The sequence below is a fragment of the Chiloscyllium plagiosum genome, chromosome 5, assembly GCF_004010195.1.
Source record: "Chiloscyllium plagiosum isolate BGI_BamShark_2017 chromosome 5, ASM401019v2, whole genome shotgun sequence".
Taxonomy (NCBI): Eukaryota; Metazoa; Chordata; class Chondrichthyes; order Orectolobiformes; family Hemiscylliidae; genus Chiloscyllium; species Chiloscyllium plagiosum.
In genome coordinates this window covers 58411093-58428996 of record NC_057714.1, presented here as the reverse complement: position 1 = coordinate 58428996, position 17904 = coordinate 58411093, and the positions used below count along the sequence as shown (strand labels likewise).

Below are 17904 nucleotides of genomic sequence, written 5' to 3'. Positions count from 1 at the left end.
ATTTAATCTCTACTGAACTCAATTTGTGAGATTGAATGCCCTTGTCTGTACAAGTCTGAGTTCAAACATTAGTAAGTAATGATGATTACAATAAAAAAAATTCTAGTTGTTCCTGTACTGCAAGTAAAGGTGCTATCTCACCCTGAGTGTTGCAAACCAGACAAACAGACTTGTTCTCACCCAGAACACTGGAATCCAATTATGGTTGAAAGTAATCAGAACTACAGAAACTCAACCAATCAGAAAAACATGAACTGGGACCCTTGCCCAGGATCTACAAATAGTACTCGAGAGAGTTTTGCACCCATCTTTCCATCTACTTATTAAATCTGTAATGAAGACCCCGTCTTTGTTTTCTTTTCTGAAGAATCTGTTACCTTTTGAACCGGTCATACATGAAGTTAGTATTCCTTATGTTGAAAGACATCTGCACATTCTGACAGTGTTACCAGTAGTCATTGGTGCACCATCGGGTAGTCTGTAAGACTTTAGTCATAGAGTCATAATCATAGAGATGTACAGCATGGAAACAGACCCTTTGGTCCAACCCATCCATGCCGACCAGATATCCCAACCCAATCTCGTCCCACCGACCAGCACCTGGCCCATATCCTTCCAAACCCTTCCTATATACCCATATACCCATCCAGTTGCCTTGTAAATGTTGCAATTGTATTAGCCCTCACCACTTCCTCTGGCAGCACACTTCCAGACACACCACCGTCTACGTGAAAAAGGTAGCCCCTTAGGTCTCTTTTATATCTTTCCTCTCTCACCCTAAACCTCTGCCCTCTAGTTCTGGACTCCTCCACCCTAGGGAAAATACTTTGCCAATTTATCCTATCCATGTCCCTCATGATTTTATAAACCTGTTTAAGGTCACTCCTCAGCCTTTTACTTTAATCTGAACCTAAATGAAAGGATCTGCGAGGGTATAAGGCATGAATTGGCAAGGTTGGACAGAAGCCTTGCTGGAAAGTTGACATCTTCAGACATAACACTACCTTTGGGACAAACTCCAGGCTTTTTTTTTAATCAGGCCTTCCTCCCTTGCCCTTCACTCTCTCAAGGTATCCAAGGCAGTGTGTAGGAGCTATATAACTGTCACTGGAAGTTCGGTTCATGAATGCCCATGTGTGTCCACATACCACTGTGCCTACACACTGTGTATCTAGGGGCTGAACAGCCTCCAATTTCCTCTGAAACTTTGGAATGGGCTGTAAGAATGTGCCTTGAGTAGGCACAGATGATGGTTTGCTGTTGGAGAGATGGTTCAAGACTTCCAAACCGAACTCTATTTGTCTTTTTTGCCCTGCCAGCCAATGGTGTGGGCTAAAACTGAAAGCAAACAAGCAGACAAAAGGAGAAAGCTTGCTAACTGTTCACCGAAACACTAGATGCATCACATTGACTAGTTGAACAGACACTCAGGATGGTATTAATGATGGATGCATTGTATAAATACAAATATTTTTCAATTATTTTTTAATTTTATGTGCTTACAGCTTCTAACCCATTACTTCGGTCATGTGTTCTCTATCTTGTGCAAGAGTAGAATTTTTAAAACAGAAAATAGGTTGCACATTATAAAGCAAAGCTATAATCAAATGAAGGTTGAAGGCAGTAACTCAATCTTGTCTTCTTGAAATACATGAAGTAACAAATTATTTATGATACTGTTAGGAGTACTCAATTGAAATATTTCCCTGTAAACCACTGCTGGATATCAGTTATCCTATCTACTTTTTCACATGGGACAGTACAGCTTTCCACAGTCTCATCAGGATAATAAACTTAGATTTCTTTCTAATAAACATGAACAGCTGTCATATGCACTGCACTTTGTACTCTGGAGTAATGGGACTGCAGTGTTTTAAAATCCAACTGCTAACAACTGGGACAGCTATGGCTTTTGGCTAGCTTTTCTGGTAAACATACAAAACTAAAAGTTGAAGCCAATCGCTTGCTTTTCCTCTCTTGTCTTTCTTTCTCCGTAATCACAGGCGCAATCATCGTAAAATGAGGCCATTTGGTCCATCATGCATTTGTTAATGTTTCAGGTTCACTGGCCCTTCTTCAGAACTCACCCTGCTATTGAGTTTCTCCAGCAATTTCTGTTTTCACTTAGAATTTAGAACATAGAACATAGAACAATACAGCAAAGAACAGGCCCTTCGGCCCACCATGTTGTGCCGAACATTTGTCCTAGCTTAAGCACCCATCCATGTACCTATCCAATTGCCACTTAAAGTTCGCCAATGATTCTGACTCTGCCACTCCCACAGGCAGCGCATTCCATGCCCCCACCATTCTCTGGGTAAAGAACCTACCCCTGACATCTCCCCTATACCTTCCACCCTTCACCTTAAATTTATGTCCCCTTTTACAGCATTTGTATTTTTGTCTTATTTTATATAACATGTTCCACTTTTGTTTTAATATAAGAACATAAAAACAAGGAGCAGGATTAGGTCGCCTGGCCCTTTGAGCCTGCTCCGCCATTCAGTAAGATCATGGCTGATCTTTTCATGGCCTCAGCTCTACTTACCCACCCTCTCATTGTATCCTTAATTCCTTTACTGTTCAAAACATTATCTATCTTAGCTTTAAAAACATTTACTGAAATAGTGTCAACTACTTCATTGAGCAAGGAATCCTATAGATTCACAACCATACTTGGTGGGCGGCACGGTGGCACAGTGGTTAGCACTGCTGCCTCACAGCGCCAGAGACCCGGGTTCAATTCCCGCCTCAGGTGACTGACTGTGTGGAGTTTGCATTTTCTCCCCGTGTCTGCGTGGGTTTCCTCCAGGTGCTCCGGTTTCCTCCCACAGTCCAAAGATGTGCAGGTCAGGTGAATTGGCCATGCTAAATTGCCTGTAGTGTTAGGTAAGGGGTAAATGTAGGGGTATGGGTGGGTTGTGCTTTGGCGGGTCGGTGTGGACTTGTTGGGCCGAAGGGCCTGTTTCCACACTGTAATGTAATCTAATGTAATCTAATCTAAAACCCTCTGGGTGAAGAAGTTCCTTCTCAATTCAGTCCTAAATATGCTTCCCCTAATCTTGAGGCCATGCCCTCTTGTCCTAGTTTCACCCGCCAGTGGAAACATCCTCTCTACTTCTATCCTATCCATTACCTCCATAATTTTATATGCTACTATAAGATCCTCCCTCATTCTTCTAAGTTCCAGTGAATATAATCCCAGTCTACTTAGTCTCTCCCCATAAGCCAACCCGCTCAACTCCAGAATCAACCTAATGAACCTCCTCTGCACCCCCTCTAGTGACAGCACATCCTTTCTCAAGTAAGGAGACCAAAACTGCACGCAATACTCCAAGTATGGCCTCATGAGCACCTGATACAGTCGCAGCATAACCTCCTTGCTTTTAAACTCAATCCCTTTTGCAATGAAGGACAAAATTCCATTTGCCTTCTTAATTACCTGTTGTACTTGCAGACCAACCTTCTGTGATTCATGCACAAGGACACCCGGGTCCCTCTATACCGCAGCATGCTGTAACTTTTTACCATTTTGCTGTTTTTTCTACCAAAAGGGATGAATTCACATTTGTTAAAATCATAGTCCACCTGTCAGACCTTCACCCACTCACTTAAACTGTCTACGTTCCTCTGCAAAGTTTCACAGTCCTCTGTATACTTTGCTCTACCACTCATCTTAGTGTCATCCTCAAACTTTGACACACTACACGTGGTCCCCAACTCCAAATCATTTATATAAATTGTGAATAATTATGGTCCCAACACTGATTGCTATGGCATGCCATTAGTCACTGATTGCCAACCAGAAAAGCACTCATTTATACCCATTCTTGACTTCCTGTTAGTTAACCCAATCCTCTATCCATGCTCATACATTGCCCATAACACCATGCATCTTTATCTTATGTAGCAACACTTTGTTGAATGTATTTTGGAAATTAAATACACCACATCTACTGAGTCTCCATTGTCAACCGTCCACCTAATGTCTTCATAGAATTCCAGTAGATTAGTAAAGCATGACCTGTGTTTCATGAACCCATGTTGCATCTGCCCAGTGGAACAATTTCTACCTACATGCCTTGCTACTTCTTCCTTGATAACAGACTCAAGCATTTTCCTCACCACGAGAGATAAGCTAACAGGTTTATAATTCTCTATCCTTTGCCTAACTCCTATTTTAAACAGTGATGTCACACTTGCTGTTTTGCAATCTGCATGAACTGTCCCAGAGTCCAGTGAATTTTGGAAAATTACCACAAGTGCATTTGCTATTTCTCCCACTATCTCTATTAGTACCCTGAGATGTATTTCATCAGGGCCAAGAGACTTGCCTACCCTTCGCTCCATTAGCTTGCCCAACACCACCTCTTTCATGATATTGATTGTTTCCAGGTCCTCACCTACCTTGTTAAATTAACATGGTTTATAATGGGAGAGGCATGTTTCATGTAGAATTTTAACTTGTTAAATTTCCTTTAAAAATATACTTTTGTTACTAGTCCAGACACTGCATTCCAGATCAGAGCAGAATCCTTTCCATGCAGTGAGTTGTTGGCTCCCCAACACCACCACCATTTGCTTTACATTTTTTATTGTATAACCTCTGTTGCCAACACTCCTTTCAGTATAAACAGTTTCTCCTCTTTTGTCTCGATAACAATCTCAACTTCTCTAGTCTCTCCACACAACTGTGCTTTGTGTTTGCATTTTTAATAAAACTTGTGAAAATTCCCTGTAATTTTATGGAAATGTCAGTTTAAGAATTGTGAGTTGAGTCTTCACCTTTTAACCTCCTGGGTCACTGCCCAAATTTGTCTGAGGTAAGTAGTTTTCTGGTCACATCTTCTTCATCCTTCATTGGTTGAGGAACAGTGGCATATGTGGTTTATAATGGGAGAGATATGTTTCATGTAGAATTTTAAGTGGGCCCTAACAGATGTTCATGGATGTTATGTCTGTCGCTGTGTTTGTCACTGTTACTGCTCTATTTTTGACAGTATGTGTCCTGTTCCCTAGCCCCATCAGAATTAATTTGTTGTTTTGCCTGATGATTCGACTCACTGAAGCATAGCTTCTCTTGCAACACTCACTGTTCCATGGTGTGAGCTGCAGGAAAGTCCATCTGCTCAATCTTCTGCAGTACAGGACTCACAATTGGAAATCGAGCCAAGGCACTCATGTCAACCTGTCAATCAGACAGCAAATGAACAATCACTTCCTGAAGCTGAGGAAATACCAGGCCCTTTGAGGCTATTTCTTGGAAGCTAACAAAATGCAAATCCTGCCCACAAATCACTTTATGGGCCATAAAAGCATTCCACCAGGGGAAGAGGGCATACAAAAAACAGCATCCCACTTGATGTGTGGGATGAATCTCTGATCCAGCAGATGTCAAAGAAATCAGGATCTCTTATACTCTCTCTTGATAGGAATAGGGCAGCAAAAGATCTAAAATTAGGCTTTTCTGCTCACCAATTCTGTTTCCAACTAAATTGCATCCATTATCAGCTGGATGGAGAATGAAGCCTTCTTAGTGCATATTGTGATGATACTATGCCTTTAAGAGGTGTACTTTCTCCTTGTTCTTTTAACATAGAGAGGTTGAGACAGAGGTAATGAGTGGTCCGATCCAAGCCAATGAACAGTTTGTGAGGCCTTGATTTTTTTTAAGTTGGAACAATAGAAGCAGCATGAAGGGGTGGGGTCAAACTCCCGCAGAACGTGGATATTAGCTTTAGCTTTCAGTAGCTATTGTGGTTTGGAAGTTGCTATATATCTCTTCTACAGCAAAACACTTGCGTTCTCTCTGTCTTTGTCTCTCTCGCTGTCTCTGTCTCTCTCTATCTCTCTGTCTCTGTCTCTCTCTCTCTCTCTCTCACACACACACACAGTTTTCTCTTGATGTTGTTTCCTCCTAGACTGGAGAATTGCATGTGAGACAATCTGCTTTGAGGGTAAATCTACATCTGGCATGTACAAATCTTTTATAGGCCAGTTGATTAGAGTTCAAGACAAGCATGCTCCTGTGCAAATTAAGGATATGGATGGAAAAATTCAGGAACACGATATGACAAGAAATTGAGAGCTTAGTCAAAAAGTAAAGAGGATGCACATGTAAGGTTTAGGAAAGTGAAGACAAACTGAGCCTTTGAAGAATGCCAAGATAGCAAGAAAGAATTCAAACAATGAATTAGGAGGACCTAAAGGGGCCAGCAAACAAGACTAAGGAAAATCCCAAAACATTTTATACATAAATAAGGAGCAGAAGGTAGCGGGAAAGGTCTGCTCGAGAACAAAGGAGGGAATTTATGCACAAAGCTGGAGGAAGTGGTAAAGTCCTAAACAAATACTTTGCATCAGCATTCACAAAGGAGAAAGACATGTTGGATGATGAGTCTCAGGAGGGGTATGTTGATATTCTAGGGCATGTCAATATAAAAAAGGAGGCAATAGTCCTCAGGACCTGTTGGGACCTATCACAGAATGCTGAGGGAGACAGGTGAGGAAATTGCTGGGGCCTTTGTGAAATCTCATTATCCTCTTTAGTTAGAGGAGAGGTCCCAAAACACTGGAGAATAGCCAATGTTTTTTCTTTGTTTAAGAAGAGCAACAGGGATAATCTGCAAAATTATAGGCTGGTGAGCCTTACGTCAGTGGTAGGGAAATTATTGGAGAAAATTCTAAAGATAGAATTTACTGACATTAAATATGAACGTGTTAGCGTTAGGTGGCATAGCTTTGTGTGGGGAATCTCGTGTCTCACAAACTTTGATTTGTTGATTAATCATTTTGAGGAAGTGACAAAAATGATTGATGAGGCCAGGGTGGTAGTTGTTGTATATATGGACATCAGCAAGGCCTTTTGACAAGGTCCCTCATGGCAGGCTGACACAAAAGGTGAAGTCACACGGTATCTGCTGTGAGCTGGATACAGAGCTGGCTGCGTCTTTCTCCTTTGTGAATGCTGATGCAAAGTATTTGTTAAGGACTTTACCACTTCCTCCAGCTTTGTGCATAAATTCCCTCCTTTGTTCTCGAGCAGACCTTTCCCACTACCTTCTGCTCCTTATTTATGTATGAAATGTTTTGCGATTTTCCTTAGTCTTGTTTGCTGGCCCCTTTAGGTCCTCCTAATTCATTGTTTGAATTCTTTCTTGCTATCTTGGCATTCTTCAAAGGCTCAGTTTGTCTTCACTTTCCTAAACCTTACATGTGCATCCTCTTTACTTTTTGACTAAGCTCTCAATTTCTTGTCATATAGTGTTCCTGAATTTTTCCATCCATATCCTTAATTTGCACAGGAGCATGCTTGTCTTGAACTCTAATCAACTGGCCTATAAAAGATTTGTACATGCCAGATGTAGATTTACCTTCCTAAAGAAGGGCTAATGCCCGAAACGTCGATTCTCCTGTTCCCTAGATGCTGCCTGACCTGCTGCGCTTTTCCAGCAACACATTTCCATCTGCGTCATAAAAGACAGACAATAGCAAAGGAAGGGTATTTTCATAGAATCCCAACAGTGTATGGAAAGAGGCATTTTGGCTTAACAAGTCCACATTGACTCTCTGAAGAGCATCCAGCCCAGACTCACTCCCCTACCCTATAACCCTGCAATTCCCATGGTTAATCTAGATGAATACTCTGGGCAATTCAGCATGGCCAGTCCATGGTAACCTGCATATCTTTGGACTGTGGGAAGAAACTGGTCCACCCTGAGGAAACCCATACACACACACAGTGGAGAATATGCGAACTCCACACAGACAGTCACCCAAGGCTGGAATTCAACCCAGTCCCTGATGCTGTGAGGCAGCAGTGCTAACCACTGAGCTATTATGCCATCATTATTTTCAGACTGGGGCTCTGTGATAAGTGGTGTTCTGCAAGGGTCAGTGCTGGGACCCCTGTTGTTTTTAATAATTATATATATATGTGTGTGTGTGTGTATATATAAATGACTTGAAGGAGAATGTAGGTTGCTTGATTGGTAAGTTTTCAAACAACACAAAGATTGGGGGAGCTGGGGATAATGAGGAGAATTGCCAGTAGATATAAATGGGCTAGAGACTTGGGTGGAGAAATGGCAGATGGAGGTTCATTTGGCCAAATGCAATGGACAATCCAATGTTGGAGGGGAGTACAGTATACAGTAAATGGCAGATTCTTAGTAGCATACTGAGGGATCTGGGCATCCAGGTCCTCATTTCCCCGAAAGCAGCAACACAAGTGGATAAGGCACATAGCATGCTTGCCGTCATCAGTCAGATTATAAAAAATGGCAAGTTACGTTACAGCTGTATAGATCTTCAGTTAGACCACATTTGGGATATTGTGTACAGTTTAGTTACCACACTACCAGTAGGATGTGGAGGTTTTCAAGAAGGTACTAAAAGAGGATGTTGCCTAGTTTGGAGATATTAGATTAACTTAGTTGTTTTTTCATTTGAACATGAGAGGCAATGCCAGAATGCATACTTGGAGTCTATTTCCCAGGGTACAAAAGTAATTTAGAGTCATACAGCATGGAAACAGACCCCTTGATTAGAGCTTAGTTCCAATTTGTGCCTGATTTTAGTGTGGTTACTTAACTAAGACAGTAAATAACCGGAGTCAGGATGCTTGAGCTCAAGTCCCATCTGCTCTGGAGGTGTGTAGTGACATCTCTGAACTAGTTAATTTGGAAATACTTAAATATATTTAATCAGGGCGCATGTGACTTGTCATACTATTAACACCTCTTGGCTCGAAGGTCTGGGTTTAGGTTCAACATACTCATACCATACCTGAAGAGTTTGATTTTGTAAAAAGGCAGTTAACAGTTCCCACTACATCTCCATCACAACCACAGTCCAACTAAACAGCGCTGTATTACTGTACACATTGATTCCTTTCTGAAGCTGGTTGAACTGTATTTCAGTTCTGAGGAGTGCAAGACAAAAAGCTTTGACATTTTGTTAAGAATCCACCAAGCAATTAAGTAAAAATAATCAAAAAATAGTTCCAGTGTGCAATTTGAAATTAATCTGTGGAAAAAATTTAATAAAAATAATGTAGCTCTGACAGCAGGAGAGACACTGAGCACCACTTCTGTTTATGTGTTGGGAACCGCAATGCAAGCGAATTTTAAGTGTCTGCCCTGCACATGGGTCCTGCATGCAATCACATGGTGGTTGATCACCTGCCTTCTCATCAGCTTCTGATGCCAGGTTCACAGTAAGACTTAACAAACATTGAGGAAAAGCTAACAAAAATTTAGAACGTAATTATGAGTTGAGTGCTCAGACACTATGTGAAATGCATATCGATATGATATTTTTGTTCACTCGCCTAATATGTACATTGTGTATATTTGTTAGAATGCATTATTTCAGTATGAACTGTTACACTTTGGCAGTCATTGCTGAATGAAGGGGACTGACTGACATCTTAATTGTGTAGGCATCATTGTGGTTGTGTGTTAGAGGTCAGTCTTTATTGGACAGTAATGTGGCATGATTTGTATTCTCAAGGCAATGCAACGTGCCTAAATAGTCAACAGCTGCAGCCCTTCCAATAATTGAAATGACAAAGGTACTGACTGAGGTCACAGGCAAGCACAAGAAGTGATTTGTTGATTATGCAATTATGGCCTTGATTATGTGGATTAGAAGCAAAGATACAGCCCATTATGCCATATTGGCTTGAGTGACATAACAAAGGCAGTATCCTCAGGGTGGAGCCATCTCTTTTCATCCATGTGAAAATTGTCCCTTTCACCTTGGTGCTCTGGGAGGTAGAGCTGTCGTACAGTGAGGAATTTCTCGATCAAGGTTGGTAGATGTAGGTACAATCAGGAAAAACAAAGTTATTTATTTTATAAGGTTCTGAAGTGGGTAATGTCATGTGACATTATCTCCACCAATGCAACTGATGTTACATATAACCTGTAGTTCTTACTCTAGCTTCTGGAAGGAGCAAATTTACCTGCATAAGCTTCTAAGGTCCTTGTTGTTATATCTGACCGAATTTTGGAACACTTTCTTGTGAACATGCTATAAATCTTGATATCAAAGAACGGTATCTCTTCTGCACATATTGTACAGTGTAGCTTCTGATCATTAGATGAACCAGGAAAAAAAAATGGAAGACAAAGGAGCAAAACTCCTCAAACATCCCCTACCTATTTCCACATTTAGGTAGTGGTGTCAAATACTGCAGGATACCAAGAGTGATTACCTGGGGAAATGGTGCAATTTTCAGTCCTGGGAATGATGGACAGGTATATGTATCAGGTTGAGGTTTTGGATATAGGTTTGCTCGCTGAGCTGAAAGGTTATTTCCAGACGTTTCATTACCCTACTAGGTAACATCTTCAGTGGGCCTCATGCAAAGCAATGCTGAACATTCCTGCTTTCTATTTATATGCTTGGGTTTCTTTGGGTTGGTGATGTCACTTCCTGTGGTGATGTTATTTCCTTTGGTGAAGTCACCCCCTGTTCCTTTTTTCAGGGGGTGGTAGATGGGGTCTAACTCGATGTGTTTGTTGATAGACTTCCGATTCTTGCTTCTTGGAATTCTTATGTGTGTCTTTGTTTGGCTTGTCCTAGGATGGATGTGTAGTCCCAATCGAAGTGGTGTCCTTCCTCATCCATATGTGATGATACTAGTGAGAGAAGGTTATGACTTTTTGTGGCTAGTTGGTGTTCATGTATCCTGGTGGCTAGTTTTTTGTCTGTTTGTCCAATGTAGTGTTTGTTACAGTCCTTGCACGGTATTTTGTAAATGATGTTAGTTTTGCTCATTGTCTGTATAGGGTCTTTCAAGTTCATTGGCTGCTGTTTTAGTGGGTTGGTGGGCTACCATGATGCCAAGGGGTCTGAGTAGTCTGGCAGTCATTTTCGAGATGTCTTTGATGTAGGGAAGAGTGGTAGGGTTTCTGGACATGTTTTGTTTGCTTGTTTGGGTTTGTTGCTGAGAAATAGGCAGACTGTGTTCATTGGGTACCCATTCTTTTTGAATACATGGTATAGGTGATTTTCCTCTGCTCAGCGTAGTTCCTCTGTGCTGCAGTGTGTGTTGGCTCATTGAAATAATGTTCTGATGCAGCTTCATTTGTGGGTGTTGGGGTTATTGCTTCTGTAGTTCAATATTTGGTCCGAATGTGTTGTTTTTCTGTAGACCCTGGTTTAAAGTTCCTCATTGGCTGTTTGCTCTACTGTGACATCTACTGTGACAGTTTGTTGTTGTTTTCCTCCTCTTTAGTGAATTTTATGCCAGTGAGGGTATTATTGATGGTCTTGAAGGTTTCCTCTAACTTGTTTCATTTAGTGATGACAAATGTGTCATCCACATAGCGGACCCAGAGTTTGGGTTGGATGGTTGGCAGAGTTGTTTGTTCGATTCTCTGCATTAATGCCTCTGCTAAGAACCCTGATATCAGAGATCCCATGGGTGTTCCATTGATTTGTCTGTAGGTTTTGGTGTTGAAGGTGAAGTGGGTGGTAAGGCATAGGTCCACTAGCTTGATGATATTCTCCTTGTTGATGAAGTTAGTGGTGTTTAGTGTATGTGTCTTTAGGTCTTCTAATAGTGTAGTCAGTGTTTCCTTGGTCAGGTTAATGTTGATTGAAGTAAACAGAACTGTTACATCAAAGGAGACCATTATTTCATCCTCTTCTATCTTAGTGTCTTTAATGGTCTTCATGAATTCTTGGGTGGAGTGGATGGAGTGGCGTGAGCCTTCTATTACGTGTTTTAGTCTTTCGTGTAGTTCCTTGGCCAATCTGTAAGTTGGTGTTCCAGGTAGCGAGACTATGGTCTGAGGGGGGCTCCTAGTTTGTGAATTTTGGGTAATCCATAGAAGTGTGGTATGTTGGATCCATCTGGTTTCATTTTTTGGAAGTCGGTCTAGATTTCTGAAGTTTTTTGAATGAAGATGTTACCCACTGAAGATGTTACCTAATAAGGTAACAAAACGTCTGGAAATGAACCTTCCAGCTCAGCGAGCAAACCTACATCCAATATGTTTCACTTGTGTTCCAAATAATTGCAGGTGAGGTTGTTTCTGACATCTCTGGCAGGTCTCCCTATAGCTTTTGACTCTTGGAGAGCTGACAAGAGATCTCTGTTTTCTGCCTCATAAGGTTCTTATCATTCTCATCTGAGTGATTAACAACTCCTTTATGTCCTGGATTGATCATTCTTTCCCCCTATGCAATGCCACATTGTGAAAGATGAAATTCCTGCACACCCTCTGTGGTGTCTATTGTAAAGCCTCACCAGTGGTGCTTAGATCTGCTCATAGAACTGCAAGTGAGGTCTAACCAGGGTTTTGTATACTCCAGCGTAACTTCTGCAACCTTGTACTCCATTCCTCTAGATATCAAGGCAAATATTCCATTTGCTTTCTTGATTATTTTCTGAGCTTTCTTGTGACATTTTAAACATCTATGTACCTGAAACCACAACTCTCTTTGGACATCCATTGTACTTAACTTCATGCCATCTAGAAAGTTCCCAGATCTATCCTTTCTCAGTCGAAAACACATAACCTCATACTTGCTTATAATTCCATTGGCCATGGTTTTGCCCATTCACTCAGCCCATCAGTATCCCTCGGTAATTTCATGTTATCATCTACCACGTATGTAACTTTTCATGCCATTATATAGTTTTTAATAAATGATGTGAATAATTGAGGCCCAAACACAGATTCTTATGGGACACCACTGGTCATGTCCTGCCAGTTTGAGTACCTACTCATGATGGAGCAGGAGAATCGATGTTTCGGGCATAAGCCCTTCTTCAGGAATGGAGGAAGAGAGCTTCTTCAAGGAAGGCATCCTTGCAAGAGGATTCGCAGCAGGTTAAAATCAACTAGGAGAAAGTGCGGACTGCAGATGCTGGAGATCAGAGCTGAAAAATGTGTTGCTGGAAAAGCGCAGCAGGTCAGGCAGCATCTGAAGAGCAGAAGAATCGACGTTTTGGGCATAAGCCCTTGTTCAGGAATCAGAGGCAAACATTTGCTACTGGTTGCATGATATAATGATGCCATGGGTTTGTGATCCTGACACCAGCAAAACCAATATTGAAATTAGCTATATCAACTCATGTTGCTAGTTGTGCCCCACCACAGAATGTGATAGATTGGAAAGGACATGAGAACTATTGTCTTATCAATTCTTTGAAGTAATCTCTCTGTATTAAATATGCATAATTCACAATTATACATTTGCAGGGAAAAAGCAAACTTTTTGGACAATCCTATTTGGCTTTTTTGAGTCTTTTTTAAAAAAAGGTAATCTGTTCAAACATGTTATGACACACCTCTGCAGCCGAAAAGACCTGAATCAAGACCTCCTAACCCAGAGGTGGTCACTACCACTTCACCACAAAAATTTGCTATTGATTTTAAATCTTGTACAAATTTTCAACCAACTGTAAAGTTACTTTGAAAAGTAAGTTAAACAAACAAAACTCCAACTGTGGTTTATAGTTGCAACAAATAATTGAAGAAGCTGAAAAATGTGTTGCTGGAAAAGCGCAGCAGGTCAGGCAGCATCCAAGAAGCAGGAGAATCGACGTTTCGGGCATAAGCCCTTCTTTAGGGCATAAGCCCTTCATCGATTCCTGAAGAAGGGCTTATGCCCGAGACATCGATTATCCTGCTCCTTGGATGCTGCCTGACCTGCTGCACTTTTCCAGCAACACATTTTTCAGCTCTGATCTCCAGCATCTGCAGTCCTCACTTTCTCCTACCTACTCATTATCCCTACTTTCTGTCACCTGCCAGGCAACCAATGTCAATAATTTCCCCACAATCCATGGGTTTCTACTTTAGTTAACAGTTTCTTTTGTGGACTTTATCAAATGCCTTTTGAAAGTCCACATACACAACATCCATAGACATTTCCCATCCACTACCTTCATCATCTCTTCAAAAAATTCAATGAGATTTGTCACGCATGACCTATCTGTCATGAATCTATGCTGGCTGTCACTGATTAACTAAAACTTATCATGGTATTTAGTTATCCTCTCCATAATTACAGAGTCCACCAATTTCCCCACCAAAGAAATGAGACTGTAATTTCCTGATTTTCCTCTTTCGCCCTTCTTAAAAAGTAAAGTGACATGTGCAATTTTCCAAACTAGGGGCACAACACCTATATCTATGGAACTCTAAGAAGTTAGAGTGTCTACAATGTCCTCCGCTATTTCCTTAACACTCTTGGATGGAAACCATCAAGTTTCAGGCATTTGTCACTCGCTGGTTTCATTCATTTCCTCATGATCAATGTTTTACTTACGCTAATTTTACTCAATCCCTGTCTTTGATCCACTATTAATTTTCTCAGGTCTTCTGACAAGCCATCCTCCTTTTCTGCTGTAAATACTGAGAAAAAATAATTATTCAGCATGTTAGCCATTTCACCAGAGACATCGACAATATCTCCACTTTCAGTCTTTGGTGGGCTAATTTTGCTCCTTTTACGTAACTATAATATTTCTTCTTATTGATATCCCTGACAAGATTCCTTTCATTACCTTTTTATTAGCTCTTTTAAGCTGCTTTCTGGCCCTTTGCTGCTCTTTATATCATCCCCATTACAAGATATTGCTGTTTTTTGACTTCCTGTAAGGCAGCCTTTTAGTTTGCTATTGTCCCTGATGTCTTTAATAGTCTTAGGCTGTTTTTGCTGTGAATTGGGGTTTTCCTCTCAAGAGTTTAAATTGTTTTTTGTGTTGTGTTAAATGTTTCCTTAAACATTGCCCACTGTTCTTTGGTTGTTTTACCCATTAGCAGTTTTTCCCAGTTTACTGTGGACAGTCTCAGCCTCATATCATTAAAGTTGACCTTAACTAAATCTACAATTCCAGTCAAACCTGAAAGAACTGCGGAAGTTATATATCGGAAACAAACAAATTGTTGGAAAAGCTCAGCAGGTCTGGCAGCATCTGTGAAGAGAAATCAGAGTTAATGTTTCAGGTCTAGTGACCCTTCCTCAGTTAACCCATCTATAATTACAGACTCTATCAATTTCCCCAACACAGATCTTAGGCTAACTGTTCTCTAATTCCCTGGTTTTCCTCTTTCATCCTGCTGAAGAAGTGGATGGACTCGTGCAATTTTCAAATCCAGAGGGACAACTCCTGAATCTATGGAACTCTGAAAGGTTATGGTTCGCGTGTCAACATTGTCTTCCTCTATTTCCTTTAACACCCTTGTTTGTTTCTAAAATTCTAGACACTGATCTATGCTTTCTCCCATTTCATTTGCCATCCCAACATCGCTGTTTCCCCTAATCATGCTGGAACAATTAACATCACGCTTGACCCAGAACTGGTGACATACCTTTCATCTTTTGCACTCAACTCTTTCACCCTCATCCATGACATTATTGCTGTTATTTGAAGCCTCCCTCCAAAATCCTTTATCTTCTTTCACTTTCACTCAACCCTTCCTAGAAACCATTGACCTGCTCCTCCTGTAGTTGGAGCTTTCTTGCTTTAAATTCAAGATCCCTGCTGTTCTGTTGACTTGTGTGTATGATATATCTGTCTTTCTTGAATGCACATAATGAGAAAACTGCAATGATAGACCTCTTCCTTTACAAAGGGGTAAAAACAATGACTGCAGATGCTGGAAAGGTGAAGGGCTTTTGCCCGAAACGTCGATTTCGAAGCTCCTTGGATGCTGCCTGAACTACTGTGCTCTTCCTTTACATAGCCAACCTCCTTTTGAACACCAGTACATCCAAACATGCCTATTGCCTCACTGTGCTGCTAGTTGAGGACCTGAACACACGCTCTGCCCTTTTTGCCAGCTCAACCATCACATCACTTGGCAGCCTGAGCTGCACATTCTTCAAACTTTCCTCTCATCCTTTCTGGTGCATGTCTGTCCATCTTCCCCTGGTCCTGTCACCTGTCACAAAAATGTCACCTTGGATCAAAAGATTGAACTCTCATCTACTGCACATCATCTTTTAGCAATTGGGAAAAAGGAGGTATGAGTTTCCATATGGCATTTCTAAATCAGGGACTAAGATAATATAATGTCTATTGTACAAATTTTTCAAAATTATATTTGCAGCACTTGCATCAATGTAACACCTTTCTTTTGCAAATCGGAAAGCATATTAACTAATAAATTGCATTTGAATGTGCAGTGACAATCATTTATGTAAATATTTTTCACTGTATTAGACATAGCCATGGTACAGCAAATTATCTTTGCCTTCTGTTGTATTGTTTTCTAATGACATAGCCAAAATTGTGAGATGTAGTTTCTGTGGTCAATTAAGATCACAACAGGTAACTAGTTAACTCAAATGTTAAATCCATCTTAAAATCAATGGATATTGTAATAAAACCTAATTAATTAAGTCCCTTGTCATTGTCATGACTCTTCAGCTAATTACATTGAGGTATGGTTGGCATATACAGACCAAATTACTTCTTCATTAAAGGATTGTATATTCTGTTCAATGTAAGAATATCAGTGATATAAACCTGAATCTTGCAGAAACAATTAATCCTTTTGTTTTGTCATAAGTGACATAGCACGTTAGCAATTCATTTAAAGTTTAAACATTGGATTCTTAAGAAGAACTGAAGAAGAATTGTAATGATATAAATGTTCTGGAATCGTTAGTTTGTGAACAAAGTTTGTGTACCAAGAAAAATTGTATAATGTTTGTTTTTTCAGGTTACCCAGTTCTACCGAACAACACAAAACCGAGTCTCTCTCGGCGTTCCTTTCAAGGCTGTATGCAACTTCTTCATGTGGATGATCAACTGGTTGACTTACATGCTGTTGAGCAAGGAAAACTGGGGCAGTTCACCAATGTTAACATTGACATGTGTGCTATCATAGACAGGTAATTAAACAATAAGAAACTTTATTTTTCAGCATAAATCATGTGTCAACAATGTAGTCCAGACAAATGTTACGCCAACACAGTGAGCATATATTGTTTTTGAATACAGGCAAATGTTACACCAGCATGGTGAGCATATTTGTTTTGAATGCAGATTGGACAGACTATAAAAAGAATAGAATGACTATAAGATTAATCAAGAGGGAAAAATGAAGTATGAGAGAAAGTTATCAAGAAATATAAAAGGCAAAGTAAGCACTTCCATGGACATTTGAAAAGGAAAAGATAAAACAAAGTGACAACAGGTCCTATAGAAAGTGAGTAAGGGGAATTAACAATGGAAAATAAAGAGTTGGCAAATTAATCGAACAATTATGTTATATTGGTCTATACAATAAGAGAGTGCAGATAACCTCCCAGTAAGTGCTGTAAATCAGTAAATGGAAAAGAGAAAGGAACCTAAGAAAATTACAGTCATCAGGGAGCTGGTCCTGAGTAAATTGTTGAAGCTGCAAGCTGACAATTACTGTGGTTCTGATGGATTTTATTTTGAGGTCTTGAAAGAATACTGAGATAGTTGAAATATTGATTTTAATTTTGCAAAGTTCCCTACATTTGAGGAAGATTCCATTAGATTAGAAAATAGCAAATGAAAACAAAAGAATTGCCGCATCTGGAAACCAGAAACAAAAACAGAAATTGCTGGAAAAAAGCAGGTCTGGCAGTATCCATGGAGAGAAATCAGAGTTAATGTTTCAGAGACCCTTCCTTGGACCTGATGGTAGCTAAGAAAAGTTAGTGTTTATGCTGAAGACAGAATGAAGGAGAGGTTCAGGAGTAAACAATATGTGGAGATAGAGCCCAAAGAGAGACCAGAACAGTTGGACAGACAAAGGAGCAGATGACAGTCAACTTAGGAGAATGAATAGCTGCCAATGGGAATGTCGGTGGCTAGCAATGGGTGTGTGTGATAACAAGACTTGGTATATAGGGGCTGGGATAAGAACGTGGGAGAGGGGGCCTCAAGCCATAAAATTG

At 40.4% G+C, this 17904-nt stretch overlaps 1 protein-coding gene across 1 annotated transcript in view; it reads left to right on the top strand.

Moving 5' to 3' along the window:
* Positions 1-17904, top strand: part of LOC122550254 (contactin-associated protein-like 2) — a 2198962-nt gene that overhangs the window by 1325788 nt on the left and 855270 nt on the right. Inside the window, exon 10 of the mRNA XM_043691007.1 lies at positions 16695-16866. Within this exon, the coding sequence (XP_043546942.1) occupies positions 16695-16866 (172 nt within the window). The remainder of the gene's footprint in view (positions 1-16694; positions 16867-17904) is intronic.